The sequence below is a fragment of the Ylistrum balloti genome, unplaced genomic scaffold (genome assembly GCF_031769215.1).
Source record: "Ylistrum balloti isolate Yb309-2 unplaced genomic scaffold, AGI_CSIRO_Ybal_v1 Utg370512, whole genome shotgun sequence".
NCBI classification, from domain to species: domain Eukaryota; kingdom Metazoa; phylum Mollusca; class Bivalvia; order Pectinida; family Pectinidae; genus Ylistrum; species Ylistrum balloti.
Genome location: NW_026782330.1, coordinates 40097 through 60306, shown reverse-complemented (window position 1 = coordinate 60306; position 20210 = coordinate 40097). Strand labels below are relative to the sequence as shown.

The 20210-nt window shown below is 37.6% G+C and overlaps 3 protein-coding genes across 3 annotated transcripts; all 3 read left to right on the top strand.

Annotated features, from left to right (window-relative positions):
• Positions 1 to 499: 499 nt before the first annotated feature.
• Positions 500 to 1293, top strand: LOC132555725 (uncharacterized). The gene has a single exon (XM_060220088.1). It carries the CDS (start codon positions 500 to 502, stop codon positions 1145 to 1147), a length of 648 nt encoding a protein of 215 aa, XP_060076071.1. The 3' UTR covers positions 1148 to 1293.
• Positions 1294 to 10067: 8774 nt separating this feature from the next.
• LOC132555717 (kelch-like protein 24) lies at positions 10068 to 11813 on the top strand. Its single transcript, XM_060220079.1, has one exon. The coding sequence runs from the start codon at positions 10068 to 10070 to the stop codon at positions 11811 to 11813; it is 1746 nt and encodes a 581-aa protein (XP_060076062.1).
• Positions 11814 to 16526: 4713 nt separating this feature from the next.
• On the top strand, positions 16527 to 17819 carry LOC132555741 (acetylcholine receptor subunit beta-like). The gene has a single exon (XM_060220103.1). The coding sequence runs from the start codon at positions 16527 to 16529 to the stop codon at positions 17817 to 17819; it is 1293 nt and encodes a 430-aa protein (XP_060076086.1).
• The last annotated feature ends 2391 nt before the right edge of the window (positions 17820 to 20210 follow it).

Below are 20210 nucleotides of genomic sequence, written 5' to 3'. Positions count from 1 at the left end.
CGATGATTTTCTAAAATAGAGCTGATTCAACTTTTGGCGGCAACTGATAAAATTTCGTACTGATGTAAGAATATAAGCTTGTCTATTCTAGCAAGGGTTGTGCTTGGTTAGGACTGACATCTTGGAGGAAGATATGTGCCCTTCTGATTTTGAGAATATTTTCAGTTCACAGTCACATTTTTTTCAGTGGAATAATAAGTCCAACATTTTCTCAAAATTTGAATAAATGTATTGGTCACCTTCACATGTACATATATTTATATCCTTATGCTTAATATATAAAACTACCAAATCAGTTTTTGTTTGGAGGGGCATGTCACTGTATAGTGACGTGCAACCTAGTTCAGTACAACACTCTAGGTTATCCCCCTTGTATACTGTCACTCGGAACAGCGTGGCTTTGTTTACACACAACCAAGTGACGTGTTTATATATATGTATATAAACACTACAGATCCGCATTGTAGTTAGTTAGCAAATCGCACAGATAACAGCAGCAATGGGAGCCTTATTCTGTAAATTGTTCAAGAAACCCGAAATGAGGGTGTTGCTAAATGGACTTGATGCTGCCGGAAAAACAACAATTCTTTATAAACTCAAATTAGGTGAAGTTGTAACGACAATTCCTACCATAGGATTCAACGTGGAGACGGTCGAATACAAGAATATATCATTTGTGACGTGGGACGTAGGCGGAAGAGGTAAGATGAGGCCTCTGTATAGACACTACTACCCTGGTGTTAAAGCTATTGTATTCGTGGTTGACAGTAGTGACAGAGATCGGATGGAACAAGCCAGAGAGGAACTGCATGCTATCTCAAAAGAGGGAGAACTAAAGGACGTTAATATCGCCATTGTGGCCAACAAACAAGATTTGAAGTGTGCAATGACCCCCAAGGAAATTGACGAGAAAATGGACGTTAGTACCATCCGTAAAACGCACACGTGTGAAGTGTTCGGTACCACGGCTACAACTGGGGAGGGTCTGTACGACATGATGGACTGGTTGGTAGATGTTACTACTAGGAGACAGACAATGGAGATTCTAACAGGAAAAGACCAGGATGTAACTGTGAAAAAGGGTCATAAATCGTTGTACTTTACATCAACTTTGTCTTATATCAAACAAGTGTTTTCAAAAGTGTGACGGATATGATGTTGACGTTGTCATATTTCTTGTCAATCTTTTTTTATTTTCAAAAGTTTTCAAGTTTATTGTTACTTTCCACCATTATTGTTATTGTTGGGTACATACGATATAACAACTTTAAATACCATTTTCTTATATTTGTTTTTCCCCATAAAATTAAAGTTCATAATGAAACCATATTCGTTTTTATTTCTGACACAAACATCCACCGACAATGGACGATATCATTTTGTGGTTTTACATGTACGTGTATTGATAAACGAGAAAAGATTCAAGTAGACTGATTCGGAAAGGAGACACATTACAGATTTATAAGTAGAATATAGTTATTTCCGGTCATCCGATGGGAGGCCGAACGGCTGATTTAGTGGACATGAAACCCGTTTAATAGATAAATAAAAAGTAATTTCCAGGGAACGGTCATTTCATTACCATGTACGACGGCAGAATTAGAAAAATACATCATACTATATTTCATACCTAGTGATGTGACACCCCTCCACCCACCACCACCACTCTCTCTCTCTCTCTCTCTCTCTCTCTCTCTCTCTCTCTCTCTCTCTCTCTCTCTCTCTCTCTCTCTCAACTTGTTTATAATTGTTTGTTACTATATCATACTGCCACCTTGTAAATATAATGTGTGTATTAATGTTTGGAAAAGGCTTTAAATGAGTTGTAAAATTGTGTCCAATCCTGTTGCTACTTATGGTTAAATCAAATCACTAATCAAACGCATTTTGCAATCATTAACATAAAGACTGTACAAAATAGGGGACAGAATTTCTCTCCGGAATAATCCAACCGTGTTTTTGTGGTATATAGACCCAATTCCATCACATTTAATATAAGATTTCACATTATCATTTAAGGACTGTATGATTTTCACCATTTACCCGTCAGTTCCATGTTTTATTGTTTGATCATAGACAACTTCCATCAATTAAATAAAAAACACAGTACATTCTGTTTTTATAAATGCTTTGTTTACCAAAGTTTGTAGAGTAAACATAACATCAATCGTAGAAAATCCAGGTTTAGACCCAAACTGAGCGTCTGTTATGATATTGTATTCTTTATCCCATTCCATCAGCCTCTTGTTAATTATTGCTGTAGATAATTTTCCCGTACCTCTTAACGAGTGTTACACCTGTAATTATTTCGATCTTCCACATCACTTTTTATGGATTTGAACGACACAACCTTTCGACCAAGACTTTGGGGAAAAAACCAGACTGGAAAATATCATTACACAAATCAATGGGACATGGTAAAAGTTCATTCTTACAACCAATAAAGATTTAATTCAGAATATCGTCTACAACTTTTCCCTGGTTTTTTTTTATTTCTAATAGCGGCAACGATTCTATCCCTACTTACAGAAATGTCTAATTCTTCGCTAATCGTGTCACCAGCATTACTTGCCAAAGAAGTAACGTTAGCATTGCCAAACTCGTCGATTTTCAACTATTTATGGAAACATATAAGCCATCCATAGATATATTAGACCGACATACACTTAGAAACAATATATTTATAAAACTGTTGTGTATTATTTTTCCTAACCAACTCTAGCATATCACTTTCGTGCCTGTTGTATCCTTGTATTTATTTTCAAGTCTTTTGCACAATGATTTCTTTTCTACTAGCTTACGATAATTCTCCTTGGACTTACACCGGTTAAAGTTTGCCAATGTTTGTAGTCATCATACTTTGTCCCACTACCATTAGTAAACCAATGTTTATCTTCTGGCATTCTAGATTTACTCGGTACAATCATATCATCAACTGTAGAGGATACATTAAGTACGTCACAATATAGAAATACACAGGTATTGACAACTTGACAAAAGTCGGCTATAATATCTCTGACGTCATTTTATCTACATAAAATTCTATTACTTATAAGCATAAGATTACATGAATTCTCGCTAAGATAAAATAAAATTGACATTTTCACTATTTCATTTAACGTTCTTGCATGGTACTATAGCTTTACACATTGATCTGTTTTCTAACACAAATGTGCGATTCTATCGTGGTTGATATAAATTTAGAAATGACATATAGGTAAGTGTGGGATAACATTTATTTATTTTCTAAGTGTGTAAGAGTTATTATTAACTATTTTAAAGGTTTAGCAGATGAGGCCAATGGCGGTGATATTATGGAAGATAAGACACTGACCGTCTGTTTCCTGCATTAAATGTTTATTTTAGTATATATGAATTGTTAAAAATATTTAAAGATTTATCTAATGGTAAATCTGCGGGTATTGTTTTCATAGTTTCTGAGTACAAAGATATTTTTCACCTGTTTTATTAAGGTTATTTAGTACTATGTTACAAACAGGATATTTTCCAGGCTCATGTGCTAAAGGCGTTATTAGTCCCTTACACAAAAAGTGGGATAGAAACAATGTAATTGTATTAATTAGCCATTTAGCCAAAATGTTTACGTCGCTGTTAAATAAACGTCTTTTTAAATGGAGTACATGAGAAAATATTGTTTCCGATGCCCAGTATGGTCCTGGGTAAGGTATAACGGACGAAAATAAATGCTGTATTGCATTTGGATATAATAAAAGTTGAACTTGATGAATACTGAACTAAGTATACCTCCACATTAAGCCAGAAATGTATAGGTTGGAAACACGTGGGTCAATCAGGTACAGACTGAATAGTTATATAAAGTCGTTATGTTAAGTGTTTTGTTTACGTCACACGTGACCAACCTAAATGTAATAAGTGTAATATATATACAGTATGTAAACATTAAATGGACGTCTCTTTTTGTCTCGGCACTGAATCCTCTAAATTTTCATATCGTCAGAAAGGAAACTTTATTTTCATTACTTCTGTATTACTCTTATTAATCTATCGATTTTACACAGAATTTGTTAAACAGGAGACCTAGCCGGTGCGGATTGTCATGTACACGTATATTCTCGTATACAGGTAAGTTATCCGAGACACAACTGTACGATTCCTGAGATCGCCATTTAATCATAACTTCACGAGTTTTCCTTTTACTTTTCAATTCGTAATATTATTCAACCACTTTTACCAAACCGCTGAAAATGTGCGATCCAATCGCACAGTTGTGCGCACGATACTATGTATGCACGTTGTTTGCACGAAGCTCGTGCATTGTACGTTACAACAACTGTACTTAAAAACCGACTAGAGAAGTGGCAGATGGCAGAAGAATTGTTCACATTCCTGTAATTATCATTGATGTCCATGAGCTTGGGTGCGCGTGTACATGTACCAATATCAATAACAGCATCAATATTTATACAATCTGGGTTCACACACAACTATCGTATAAAGCTTGAAAATATGTCAAGCTTCGTCAACTTGTACAGTGTGAAATTTCGTCCCAGTTCTCTAACTTATGGTATTGTGGTGGCGATCCCAACAGAAAATGTCTCCAGGTTCCTTCCCCCCCTGGTCATTCTTTTCTTTTTACAAATATTGCCGATGATAACAATATATTATAACCCGGTCAAGCTTTCCATGCCTTCGTTCTACGCCGCCGTGGTACCGTAAGAGCGATAATTGACCGCTAGCTATTGATTGACCAATAGGCAGGGCCGTGACGGATTACGTAACCTCACAACGTGTTAGGGCTTAGGTCAGTTCTGGCTTAAATCTTTATTATTGACCGCTGATACCGTACGGACACGTCGACGGGTCAGAGATCGCCAGTGTTTATACCATAGAGTCAGCAGGTACGTGTACTCTTGTTATTTATCAAAATGTTACGCATACATAGCAATATTAATTCATAGTAATAGTAGCATATGTATTCATAGATATATAATATTAGTATAAAATACATAAAGAACCAGAGTCTGATATAGTGTTTACTGTTAGTGATCGAGGACCGTACATGTAGGCACAAGTTTCTTCCGCTTTACTTTCTTACTTAGTCGAGAATTTTAAAGACAATTGCATTTTAACAGTTTTCACAAATATAGCCAATGATAACACTCTGTTATAACTATGTATATACTATATTATATTATATATAAGTATATTGTAATGTGTTGTGTACGTAACATACAAACACAAATAACGAAGTATGATGTAATGTGTATGTAACATATAAACACAAATAACGGAGTATGACGTAATGTGTTGTGTACGTAACATATAAACACAAATAACGAAGTATGATATAATGTGTTGTGTATGTAATATATAAACACAAATAACGAAGTATGATGTAATGTGTTGTGTATGTAACATATAAACACAAATAACGAAATATGACGTAATGTGTTGTGTATGTAATATATAAACACAAATAACGAAGTATGACGTAATGTGTTGTGTATGTAACATATAAACACAAATAACGAAGTATGATGTAATGTGTTGTGTATGTAACATATAAACACAAATAACGAAGTATGATGTGTTGTGTATGTAACATATAAACACAAATAACGAAGTATGATGTAATGTGTTGTGTATGTAACATATAAACACAAATAACGAAGTATGATATAATGTGTTGTGTATGTAATATATAAACACAAATAACGAAGTATGATGTGTTGTGTATGTAACATATAAACACAAATAACGAAGTATGATATAATGTGTTGTGTATGTAACATATAAACACGAATAACGAAGTATGATGTAATGTGTTGTGTAAATAACATATAAACACAAATAACGAAGTATGATATAATGTGTTGTGTATGTAATATATAAACACAAATAACGAAGTATGATGTAATGTGTTGTGTATGTAACATATAAACACAAATATGATGTGTTGTGTATGTAACATATAAACACGAATAACGAAGTATGATATAATGTGTTGTGTGCGTAACATATAAACACAAATAACGAAGTATTATGTAATGTGTTGTGTATGTAACATATAAACACAAATAATGAAGTATGATGTAATGTGTTGTGTATGTAACATATAAACACAAATGACGAAGTATGATGTAATGTGTTGTGTATGTAACATATAAACACAAATAACGAATATAATGTGTTGTGTATGAACATATAATGTGTTGTGTATGTAACATATAAACACAAATAACGAAGTATGATGTAATGTGTTGTGTATGTAACATATAAACACAAATAACGAAGTATAATGTGTTGTGTATGTAACATATAAATACAAATAACGAAGGATGATATAATGTGTTGTGTATGTAACATATAAATACAAATAACGGAGTATGATGTAATGTGTTGTGTATGTAACATATAAACACAAATAACGAAGTATGATGTAATGTGTTGTGTATGTAACATATAAACACAAATGACGAAGTATGATGTAATGTGTTGTGTACGTAACATATAAACACAAATAACGAAGTATGATATAATGTGTTGTGTACGTAACATATAAACACGAATAACGAAGTATGACGTAATGTGTTGTGTACGTAACATATAAACACAAATGACGAAGTATGATGTAATGTGTTGTGTATGTAACATATAAACACAAATGACGAAGTATGATGTAATGTGTTGTGTATGTAACATATAAACACAAATAACGAAGTATGATGTGTTGTGTATGTAACATATAAACACAAATAACGAAGTATGACGTAATGTGTTGTGTATGTAACATATAAACACAAATAACGAAGTATGATGTAATGTGTTGTGTATGTAACATATAAACACAAATAACGAAGTATGATGTAATGTGTTGTGTATGTAACATATAAACACAAATAACGAAGTATGATGTAATGTGTTGTGTATGTAACATATAAACACAAATGACGAAGTATGATGTAATGTGTTGTGTATGTAACATATAAACACAAATAACGAAGTATGATGTAATGTGTTGTGTATGTAACATATAAACACAAATAACGAAGTATGATGTAATGTGTTGTGTATGTAACATATAAACACAAATAACGAAGTATGATATAATGTGTTGTGTATGTAACATATAAACACAAATAACGAAGTATGATGTAATGTGTTGTATATGTAACATATAAACACAAATAACGAAGTATGATATAATGTGTATGTAACATATAAACACAAATAACGAAGTATGACGTAATGTGTTGTGTATGTAACATATAAACACAAATAACGAAGTATGATATAATGTGTTGTGTACGTAACATATAAACACAAATAACGAAGTATGACGTAATGTGTTGTGTATGTAACATATAAACACAAATAACGAAGTATGATGTAATGTGTTGTGTATGTAACATATAAACACAAATAACGAAGTATGATATAATGTGTTGTGTATGTAACATATAAACACAAATAACGAAGTATGATGTAATGTGTTGTGTATGTAACATATAAACACAAATAACGAAGCATGATGTATTGTGTCGTGTACGTATCATATAAGCAGAACAGGTTACCCTGATGTCCTGTAACATGTCTAATAACACCTGTGTTTACATGTTACCCTGCTGTCCAGTAATACATGTGTTTACATGTTACCTTGATGTCCTGTAACACCTGCGTTTATATGTTACCCTGATGTCCAGTAACACCTGTGTTTATATCCCTGATGTCCAGTAACACCTGTGTTAAGATGTTACCCTGATGCCCAGTAACACCTGTGTTTATAACCCTGATGTCCAGTAACACCTGTGTTTACATGTTACCCTGATGTCCTGTAACACCTGTGTTTATAACCCTGATGTCCTGTAACATCTGTGTTTATATGTTACCCTGATGTCCAGTAACACCTGTGTTTATAACCCTGATTTCCTGTAACACCTGTGTTTAGATCTAACCCTGATGTCCTGTAATACCTGTGTTTACATGTTACCCTGATGTCCAGTAACACCTGTGTTTATAACCCTGATGTCCAGTAACACCTGTTTACATGTTACCCTGATGTCCAGTAACACATGTGTTTACATTTTGCCCTGATGTCCTGTGACACCTGTGTTTACATGTAACCCTGATGTCCAGTATTACCTGTGTTTACATGTTACCCTGGTGTCCAGTAACACCTGTGTTTATAACCCTGATGCCCTGTAACATCTGTGTTTACATGTTACCCTGATGTCCAATAACATCTGTGTTTATAACCCTGATGTCCTGTAACACCTGTGTTTACATGTTACCCTGATGTCCTGTAATACCTGTGTTTACATGTTACCCTGATGTCCAGTTACACCTGTGTTTATATGTAACCAAGAATTCCAGTAACACCTGTGTTTATATGTAACCAAGAATTCCAGTAACACCTGTGTTTATATGTAACCAAGAATTCCAGTAACACCTGTGTTTATATGTAACCAAGAATTCCAGTAACATCTGTATTTACATGTTACCCTGATGTCCAGTAACACCCATGTTTACATGTTACCCTGATGTCCAGTAACACCCATGTTTACATGTTACCCTGATGTCCAGTAACACCTGTGTTTATATGTTACCCTGATGTCCTGTAACACCTGTGTTTACATGTTACCCTGATATCCTGTATCACCGATGTTTAGATGTTACCCTGATGCCCAGTAACACATGTGTTTAGATGTTACCCTGATGTCCTGCAACACCTGTGTTTATATGTTACCCTGATGTCCTGTAACACCTATCTTTACATGTTACCCTGATGTCCAGTAACATCTGTGTTTACACGTTACCCTGATGTCCAGTAACACATGTGTTTACATGTTACCCTGATGTCCAGTAACATCTGTGTTTATATGTTACCCTGATGTCCAGTAACACCTGTGTTTATATTTTACAATGATGTCCAGTAACAACTGTTTTTACATGTTACCCAGATGTCCTGTAACACCTGTGTTTACATGTTACCCTGATGTCCAGTAACACATGTGTTTACATGTTACCCTGATGTCCAGTAACATCTGTGTTTATATGTTACCCTGATGTCCAGTAACATATGTGTTTACATGTTACCCTGATGTCCAGTAACATCTGTGTTTATATGTTACCCTGATGTCCAGTAACACATGTGTTTACATGTTACCCTGATGTCCAGTAACATCTGTGTTTATATGTTACCCTGATGTCCAGTAACATATGTGTTTAGATGTTACCCTTATGTCCAGTAACACCTGTGTTTACATGTTACCCTGATGTCCAGTAACACCTGTGTTTATAACCCTGATGCCCTGTAACATATGTGTTTACATGTTACCCTGATGTCCAATAACATCTGTGTTCATAACCCTGATGTCCTGTAACACCTGTGTTTACATGTTACCCTGATGTCCTGTAATACCTGTGTTTACATGTTACCCTGATGTCCAGTAACACCTGTGTTTACATGTTACCCTGATGTCCTGTAACACCTGTGTTTACATGTTACCCTGATGTCCAGTAACACCTGTGTTTACATGTTACCCTGGTGTCCAGTAACACCTGTGTTTACATGTTACCCTGATGTCCAGTAACACCTGTGTTTACATGTTACCCTGGTGTCCTGTAACACCTGTGTTTACATGTTACCCTGGTGTCCAGTAACACCTGTGTTTACATGTTACTTGGGTTCGGGATGACATATCGTTGATTACAGGATCCTAATATTAGGGGTTACTTATCGACGTTAATGAGATAGATGCTGTTCACACTCTACTGAATTTCTATCAATATGACTCGAAACACATATAAATCGATTGAAGAAGTTGAATTAGAAATATTAATGGAAATCTAATAGCCTGATCTGCAATCCGCGAACATACTGTTTGAATTACAGGCCTTCCTAGTGATAGTTAAAATAGACTTTATCCTCAGGGTAAAAAGGCTTTACAGTCAAGAGGAGAAATCGGTCACGCTTTGATGAACCTCTCTCAGTATTAAACTGACGTTACGTGTTTATTAAAAATAATGTTTAATTTGTGTTTATGTTTGATTTTCAATAGGTGATGTGATTATTTGTCACGACAATGGCTGTCATGTCTGTGAAAGATACAGTTATGCAAGGATTACGAGAATGCTATGACACAAACCGCTACACTGACGTCATAGTGCAAGTTGGAGATCAATCCTTTCACTGTCATCGGATCGTGCTATCGGCCATATCGAAGTTCTTCGACGCTATGTACTCGTCCGGAATGAGGGAATCCAGGGAGGACAGGGTGTCCCTAAAAGACATCACACCGTCCGTGTTCAAACTTATCATTTCATATGTGTACAAAGATACCAATATCCTCACTGAACACAATGCGGAAGACCTCTTCAAAGCGTCCTCTCTCCTACAGATCCACTCGCTACTGAGAGAGTGTGAGATATTCTTGGAAAATAAAATGAACACAGAAAACTGTTTGGGGATTTGGAAGCTAGCCCGAGCTTTTCATAGTGCTTCTGTCGAGGCCAAGTGCTGGACATTTATACAAAATCATTTTGAAGAAGTCCGTTTGACTGATGAATTCGTACGGCTTGAACTTGACGAACTTTGTGAGATTATCAAATCAGATGATTTAGTGGTGATTCGGGAGGAAAATGTGTGTGACTCTGTGTTACGCTGGGTCAACGCTGAGGAGGAGGAGAGGAAGTTTTGTGTGGAAAAGTTGGTTTCTCTCCTCAGATTAACACTTGTCAGTTTAGAATATCTATTAGACAAACTGGATCCGCTGGAGTTGATTCGTTCAAACGACACTTGTATCAATCTTGTCAGACAAGCCGTGAAGCTACACGCTATCCCAGCTCGCCAAAACGAACAATGCCATCTTTTACAGCCAGCAAGGAAGAGTTCGGACAAGGAGACAGTACTAACAGTATTAGGTCGGCGTCTAAAGGAGAATGGCGAGAGGATCACGGAATTCATTGCCTACAGCTTTGCTCAACAAAAATGGTATTCACTTCATCCAACACCTCCAGACACGGGCGAGGAGTTCGCAACGTGTTGCTATGGTGAAGACTTGTTCATTACGGGCGGCACCAACAAATTGAATGGCTGCTTCTATTTCTCGTCAAAGATATCCAGGTGGCGTAGCCGGGCTGCCTTGATTTCTGGGCGTTACCGTCATTGCATGGTGTCTGTGAAAGGTTCACTGTATGTTTTAGGAGGCTACAATGCCGGGACAATGAAGAGTATCGAAGAGTACGATATTCGGAACGACATCTGGAGACAAGTTGGTGACCTTCACACGGGTGTTGATGCCTCGTGTGCTGTTGCCATAGGAAACAATATCTATACGTTTGGAGGATGGCTTGGATGCGACAAAGAAACTGCAGCAATTCAGTGCTTCAATACTGAAACATACTCATGCACGCATGTCAGCAACCTTCCCAGCCCTGGCAAATTCACCAGGGCAGTTGCCTGCGGCAGTAGCATCCAAGTTTTGTGTTCAGAAGGCAAATTAATGTCTTATACAGGAAATGGACCGACCAAGCTCATTGGAAAGATCCCAAATTTTGACCGGAAACACTTCAGTATGATACACGACAATGACGACAGTACGAGACTTCTAGTTTTAGGTGGGGACGACACCTATCAGCACGTACCACAGATGTCTCACGAGGACACACCCCACCGAGACATTTACACTATAACTGGTGACGACATGTCCATGTGTACAAACCGGAAGTTCCCTGTCGTGATGGGAGTTGAGGGCTGTTTCTATATGTTAATCAATAAGCGAGAGTTCCACACAGACTATGAGAAAATGCTGATCGAGTTTGACGTTTGAGAGTAACAACATGCAAGATATAGTTAGAATGGCGACATAAATGATCAACTTGTGAAAACCTGATGACAAAGGTTGTGATTTAGAAACAAATCCTTTCCTTATTTATTTATATATTTATTATCGAAATTATTATTTTGAATGACAACATTTTTGTATATGTTTTTTCATGTCCTATTGGATTTATTGAGTGCTTTGAACTTAATGCACGTATATGTACCTATACAATTAATTAATATATATATAAAGATATTTGGTTTGAATTAAAATATTCAACTTGTCAATATCTCGACAGAGTTTGCTTTATATAAGAGAGAATGTTAAAGTAACTATGATGGTGAGTAACATGAGTGTGTTACTACGTCACAGTCTTTGAATATTATGGGTTTATTTACTTAGAGTACGGTCTCCAAGCTATTGAGTAGCGACTGGACCTAGCCGGATTTTCATATACTTACAAACTACTACGATGGCGAAAGGTAACCACCCCGGTGTATTATATATGTTTTAATGATTCACTGAAAATTGTTTTTCTAATATAATTATTTCACTGAAGACAAACATTTAAAATATCAATAGATCCTGATAAAGGTTATACTTCTGGTGTACAAGTTCCCGATATTTTGTTTTTGTTTTTACAGTAGCACAGGGACACACATTATCACAATTCCATTCATATACATATGTGTGTGTGTGTGTGTGTGTGTGTGTGTGTGTGTGTTGTGTGTGTGTGTGTGTGTGTGCGTGCGTGCGTGCGTGCGTGCGTGTGTTAACAAAATATCAACATGGTAACAGTTTCCAAATTACAATCACTAACGTTTCCAAGCCTTGCTGCCATCTTCAGGCGAAATCGCAACACATGTTGCCATCAGTTGCCATGTTGATATTTTGTTTTTATGTTCATATTTACGATACACGAAACGTTTCTATATATGTATATTATTGAACCATACCGTCGATATTACTTACTAGATTATATCTTTCACACTGAGTAATACCATCATAACCTATGTTGTGATCCGGTATATTCAAATTATTGTTCGTCCGTTATTTCTGTCTACTTTGTTTCTGTCTTCGTTTGTGTCCGTATTATTATCTATACAAGTTTTACTTTGTAATTACTAATTTCTAATCGAACATTAACAGACACTAGCTTGACAACATAGAACGATCTGAGGCCCACAGTATACTTTTATTGCATTTTCAAGTGAAAAAAATAGCACAGACACGATTCAAACATGAAACAAATCTGTGTCCGAAAATTTGTAATTATTTCTACGATACTCTTAAACCACGATCAGTGTGTTTATCTGTAGAACCCTGACACCTCACGATCAGAGTGTTTATCTGTAGAACCCTGACACCTCACGATCAGTGTGTTTATCTGTAGAACCCTGACACCTCACGATCATTGTGTTTATCTGTAGAACCCTGACACCTCACGATCAGTGTGTTTATCTGTAGAACCCTGACACCTCACGATCAGTGTGTTTATCTGTAGAACCCTGACATATCTGTAGAACCCTGACACCTCACGATCAGTGTGTTTATTTGTAGAACCCTGACACCTCACGATCAGTGTGTTTATCTGTAGAACCCTGACACCTCACGATCAGTGTGTTTATCTGTAGAACCCTGACACCTCACGATCAGTGTGTTTATCTGTAGAACCCTGACATATCTGTAGAACCCTGACACCTCACGATCAGTGTGTTTATTTGTAGAACCCTGACACCTCACGATCAGTGTGTTTATCTGTAGAACCCTGACACCTCACGATCAGTGTGTTTATCTGTAGAACCCTGACACCTCACGATCAGTGTGTTTATCTGTAGAACCCTGACACCTCACGATCAGTGTGTTTATCTGTAGAACCCTGACACCTCACGATCAGTGTGTTTATCTGTAGAACCCTGACACCTCACGATCAGTGTGTTTATCTGTAGAACCCTGACACCTCACGATCAGTGTGTTTATCTGTAGAACCCTGACACCTCACGATCAGTGTGTTTATCTGTAGAACCCTGACACCTCACGATCAGTGTGTTTATTTGTAGAACCCTGACACCTCACGATCAGTGTGTTTATCTGTAGAACCCTGACACCTCACGATCAGTGTGTTTATCTGTATCTGTAAACCCTGACACCTCACGATCAGTGTGTTTATCTGTAGAACCCTGACACCTCACGATCAGTGTGTTTATCTGTAGAACCCTGACACCTCACGATCAGTGTGTTTATCTGTAGAACCCTGACACCTCACGATCAGTGTGTTTATCTGTAGAACCCTGACATATCTGTAGAACCCTGACACCTCACGATCAGTGTGTTTATCTGTAGAACCCTGACACCTCACGATCAGTGTGTTTATCTGTAGAACCCTGACACCTCACGATCAGTGTGTTTATCTGTAGAACCCTGACACCTCACGATCAGTGTGTTTATTTGTAGAACCCTGACACCTCACGATCAGTGTATTTAACTGTGGAACCCTGACACCTCACGATCTGTAGAACCCTGACACCTCACGATCAGTGTGTTTATCTGTAGAACCCTGACACCTCACGATCAGTGTATTTATCTGTAGAACCCTGACACCTCACGATCAGTGTGTTTATCTGTAGAACCCTGACACATCATGATCAGTGTATTTATCTGTGAAAACCTTACACCTCACGATCAGTGTATTTATCTGTAGAACCCTGACATATCTGTAGAACCCTGACACCTCACGATCAGTGTGTTTATCTGTAGAACCCTGATATATCTGTAGAACCCTGACACCTCACGATCAGTGTATTTATCTGTAGAACCCTGACACCTCACGATCAGTGTGTTTATCTGTAGAACCCTGACACCTCACGATCAGTGTATTTATCTGACACAAAACTTTAACAAAATGCGATAACTCACTAATTGAGATGCTGTGGACCCTGAATTTGGTACACTGCACATCGTCTATGTATGATCAATGTATACACAAAGTTTCATTAACCTCCGGACACACAATTTTATAAAAGGACAGTAACTCTGTAATTAACCGATGGAGAGACCTGAATTTGATACGCTGCACATTGCGTTAGTATGACCAATGTATACACCAAATATCATGATCCTTACTTAACTGTGGGCAAAGTTATGATCCGGACACAATGTAACGGACCAAAAGACCGGTAGCATAAAAACACATTCTGTTTTCCTTCTCGGAAGTCACAACCCTTGTCATTATAATATAAATGTACATGTATATGGACCACGGGGACCTTGGGATACCACGTGGACCTTGGGGACCTTGGGTGGAGATCCGTGTCTGTGTGTTTGTAAACCCCCTTTTAATACCTTTGTATGTAACTTACGATGGCATCGAATGCGACTTACCTGATACAATTTAAACCTTGTATAAGCCGGGATATTATTTACACAAACAATACAGAACACGAAATTATCTAAATGTTCCATGGCAACAGATGAAAACCTATTTACGCTCTTCCCACTGGGGTTTTCTGTCAATCATTTATGTCTGTTGTTAATACAAAGCTAATGGAATACGAGGACTTGTAGACACAAATTGTTTTAGTGTTAAATAAATAAAGTACAATACAGTTAATGGTAGAATGTCAGAATTGTGATTTGAGCACATTACGGTGCTTCTGTAGCTGACTCGTCAATACCGTCTGAGCAGACATACACCGAGGATATATCATCTAAAAGTCATACACAGGTGTCCAGTTATCGTCTCATACACAGGTGTCCAGTCATCGTCTCATACACAGGTGACCAGTTATCGTCTCATACACAGGTGTCCAGTTATCGTCTCATACACAGGTGTCCAGTTATCGTCTCATACACAGGTGTCCAGTCATCGTCTCATACACAGGTGACCAATTATCGTCTCATACACAGGTGACCAGTTATCGTGTCATACGCAGGTGACCAGTTATCGTCTCATACACAGGTGACCAGTTATCGTCTTGGAAGCCGACAAAGTTACCGTCATACGATCTGTGAAGACAGTCAGAGTTACAAATTAGTTACCGTCTGTGAGGATAGTCACATGTGACTACCAGTTATCGTCTGTGAGGATAGTCACAGGTGACCACCAGTTACCGTCTGTGGAACAGTCACATGTGACCACATTTAACCGTCTGTGGGGACAGTCACTTGTCACAATTAGTTACCGTCTGTATGGATAGTCACCGTTGACCACCAGTTACCTGCTGTGAGGACAGTCACAGATGACCACTTTTAACCGTCTGTGAGGATAGTCACAGATGACCACCAGTTACCGTCTGTGAGGATAGTCACAGGAGACCACCAGTTACCGTCTGTGAGGATAGTCACAGGTGACCACCAGTTACCGTCTGTGGAACAGTCACATGTGACCACTTTTAACCGTCTGTGGGGACAGTCACTTGTCACAATTAGTTACCGTCTATGTGGATAGTCACCGTTGACCACCAGTTACCGTATGTGAGGACAGTCACAGATGACCACCAGTTACCTGCTGTGAGGACAGTCACAGATGACCACTTTTAACCGTCTGTGAGGACAGTCACAGATGACCACCAGTTACCGTCTGTGAGGACAGTCACAGATGACCACCAGTTACCGTCTGTGAGGACAGTCACAGGTGACTATTAGTACCGGCTGTGAGGACAGTCACAGGTGACTATTAGTACCGTCTGTGAGGACAGTCACAGGTGACCGCTATTTATCATGTTGGTGTTTCGTGTTCTATTGCTAACAGTGTTCGTGTTATGTTCAAACGTTAACGGACAATCCTATGAGAATTTGACACGTCTAAAGTCGACCCTGTTACAGAGATACACAAAGTCTAATCGTCCCGTCAGAAATCAGAGTGATATTCTCTCAGTATATGTCAGCGTTTTCTGCCGTTTGGTGAAAGAGTTTAACATCGTAGAAAGCCTTCTAGGTACACACCTGTTCTTCGACATTCAGTGGACGGACGAGTACATGCGTTGGGATAGCGTTGATTACGACAACATTACTACGGTAAACTTTTCCATACTTGATGTGTGGGTTCCACCGATGGTGCTTATAAACCCGGCAGACAAATATGGCTTACTAGGTAACGAGAATGAAAACCTTCTCGTGGAGTACTCTTCAGACGGTAATGCATCGCTTGTCTTCGCCGCTTACGTAATGACCACTTGTAAACCATATGTAAAGTATTTCCCGTTTGATTCTCATACTTGTCATATAATGATTAGTTCTATAGGTTACGGGACGGGTAATGTGATACCAAAACCCTTACATTTATATACCAATTATCTGGTGGATAATGGACAATGGGTTATGGACATATTGAACCTCACTGAACAGTGGTTGGTTCCAGGGCTGAACGATTCGCAGTATGTTGACCTTTCCATAACGTTATCACGCCGACCACATTTTTTACTGCTGAATCTGTTTATCCCTATTGCCTTTCTTGTTTGCATGAACTTGTTCGTGTTTTTTCTCCCGGCTGAATGTGGTGAGAAGGCCAGTTACTCCATCACTGTCCTCTTGTCTCTGGCAATCTTCATGACTATAGTTATGGACCAGTTACCGCCACTGTCCACTGATGTACCTGTCGTAAGCGTCATCCTTTGCGTACATCTTGCGAACAACGTCATCGTGTGTACGTGTACTATTCTGTCATTGAATTACCATCATCGCAGTAATACACGGAAGATATCTTGTCATCTTCGTCTGTTAACAATGCTGGTGACCTGGCGAATATACAAGGGTAGCAATAAGGTAGAGAACACTTTTAATGGAGAACCGACTGAGGAACGTTATCCAAAGGCTGACGAGAAGGATGTGGACATCACAGAAACAGATGACGTTACCAACCGCGTTACTACGTTGCAGCGCACTGACCAGCGTCCTGTGCTGACCTGGCAGAATGTTAGTCATGCGATGGACCGATGGAATTTTTTTATCTGTATTATGATGACTGTACTTGAGATGGGCCTCGTTTTTTATCATTCAGCTAGTGGTATGTAAACCAGTCTCATACAACAGCTAAACCATGACACGTTGGACACTAGGCTGCTGGGAGGGTGAACGTACCGGCAATGTACACTAGCTCCTGTATCCTCTCAAGTTTGTATGCCGTAATGTAAAAGGTATATTTTGGATAACGTGCTGTTATTGATATCCTTATAAGGACATATTATAATCAGTATGTCTGGTTTATTCAAATCATGATATTACGTATTTTGCCAGTGTTTATCCTTGTCACTGCATTGAAATTCGCCGGATTGTCTGAAATGTCAATATCCTTTGGTTATGCTGTAGTAATAATTCCTGCTAAAATCGTGTTATTTTCACAAAAGAATTATACGCACATTTGAAAGTTTACTTAAACTTCTAGACAACAACTTGTCAACACGATCATAATTCAAACTCACAGCATCCCTACACTGGTCATATTTATTTATTCCAGTGACGATTTTATGATTAATCAATATTTTGGTGAAAATGCAGATATGATTATATGGATAAGAATACAAATGATCGATTGTGTTATTTGAAAATTTTTAAAAATTTCCGTCGATTAGCGACCATTTTATACGTATATGTTATATGTTTACATCAGTTGACAGCTTTTAAATAAAGGATAGAAAAATATATCATGCTGCTTTGGTTTTGTTAAAACCACACAGAGCTCGTGGAGACTTTGGTCCATACGACCTGTCAGTAATGGTCATACATGTGTACGCTGAAACGACTGTCAGAAGAATCAGCCGTGAATAACAAGTTTGAGATTAATTGAATACCGTGTGGGATTTCAAGGGACCTGACAGATCGCCATGTGAGAATTTCCAACCATTTATGCAACTCTCCTATTATGTACCTATCAAAATATCATGCTTTAAAGGTGGGATGAGATGGGAAAGATTGTTATTCTGAATCTCCTGCACGTGAGGTTTGGATTGATAGGAAGTGTTTGACAGACAATTAGAATAAGAACAGGACTGCTGAAATATTTCAATATGAATAAAAACTTACGGCGAATTTCGGCTCGATGACAACTTCAACAGACCGCTTAACTTTGCGAATGGATCACAATTAATTATGAGCTGAACAGCAACAATCAAATATTGTAATATCAATTGATATAAAGATATTTTATTATCAGCAGCAGATAAATGGATCAGAGACAAGTTCTTGCTACTTATGAAATCTTCTCCATAAATAAAATTACAAATAATCAATATACCGCACATGACACATATTTATACGAATGAATGAATTAAACATATCTTATTGTAAATTATTTACAAAAGGATCGGGCACAAGTTGTTTCAACTTATAGTTGCCCTTTCCTCAATACCTTACAAAACAAAAACATCACACTATCAAGTCATCAATAATTTACATAAATATTGGCTAATACATTTTTAAAGAGAAGGGAAAGAGAGAGAGAGAAAGAAGTGGAGTAGGGGTGGGGGTAGGGGGTAGAAGGGATGACGTCATCGGAAGTGAAATTATAACAAAGTTTCATGGTTTAAAACCTGTTGCTACTTTTTATAAAACGTTGGACTTGTAAAAAAATTCAGAGTTTGTTTCAGGTAACAGTTGATCATTTCCATTAAGGAGCAGATCTAAGTCACAGTGAACTTGTAAATTCATATCATTTAAGGGTTGGAAAAGGACATTTCTGTGAACATTATAACGATGGCATCCAAAGAAAAAGTGATAGGCATATTCACACATATTTCCTCATACACAACTATGGGTATCCACAATGTTCATCCGAAATAAGTAGTAATTAAGGGAACATTTATACTATAAACATGAGGATATGTTATTCGTAGACGTAAGTTAAAATCATTTGCCAAAAGGAGGAAAAGATGAGATGATAGGATCGAAAGAAAAAGAAGAGAAAAAGAGATAGTATAGATTTTATATAAATTCTATATAAATTCAGTTCAATTTCGAGTATTTCTGAGTTTGGCGTGATACTTGTCCCGGTCAGATTGTATTTCTAAACCAGTGATTTGTAACTTAACATCTACCTTCTGTGGTCGTCTTCCTTCACTATCTTGAAAATACAATCCCTTAATGAGCATGTGACTCTGAAATTCCCCCTCGACGCCAATGTCGAAAGTCAATTCAATTTTGCAAAGGGCTTCAAATTATTTATTATCTTTACAACAAATAACAAGTATTGTATGATAAATTTCGAGTGTTTGTGAGTTTGGCTTGGTACGTGTCCCCGTCAGCTTGTATTCCCGGACTCATTTCGATATTGTTTGCCAACATTTCTGGTTGTGGTACTCTGGAATAGCAGGCAGGGTTAAATTATCCCATTCTTCCGTCCATATGTTCATAACATCCAATAGCGAAGTGATACAGGGTGATCTGTCCGGTATTTGTTGGATAAATTGT

Bases quoted from the DNA above. Each gene is read 5' to 3' on its own strand.
- LOC132555717 (XM_060220079.1), top strand. From the start codon at position 10,068: ATGGCTGTCATGTCTGTGAAAGATACAGTTATGCAAGGATTACGAGAA.
- LOC132555741 (XM_060220103.1), top strand. From the start codon at position 16,527: ATGTTGGTGTTTCGTGTTCTATTGCTAACAGTGTTCGTGTTATGTTCA.
- LOC132555725 (XM_060220088.1), top strand. From the start codon at position 500: ATGGGAGCCTTATTCTGTAAATTGTTCAAGAAACCCGAAATGAGGGTG.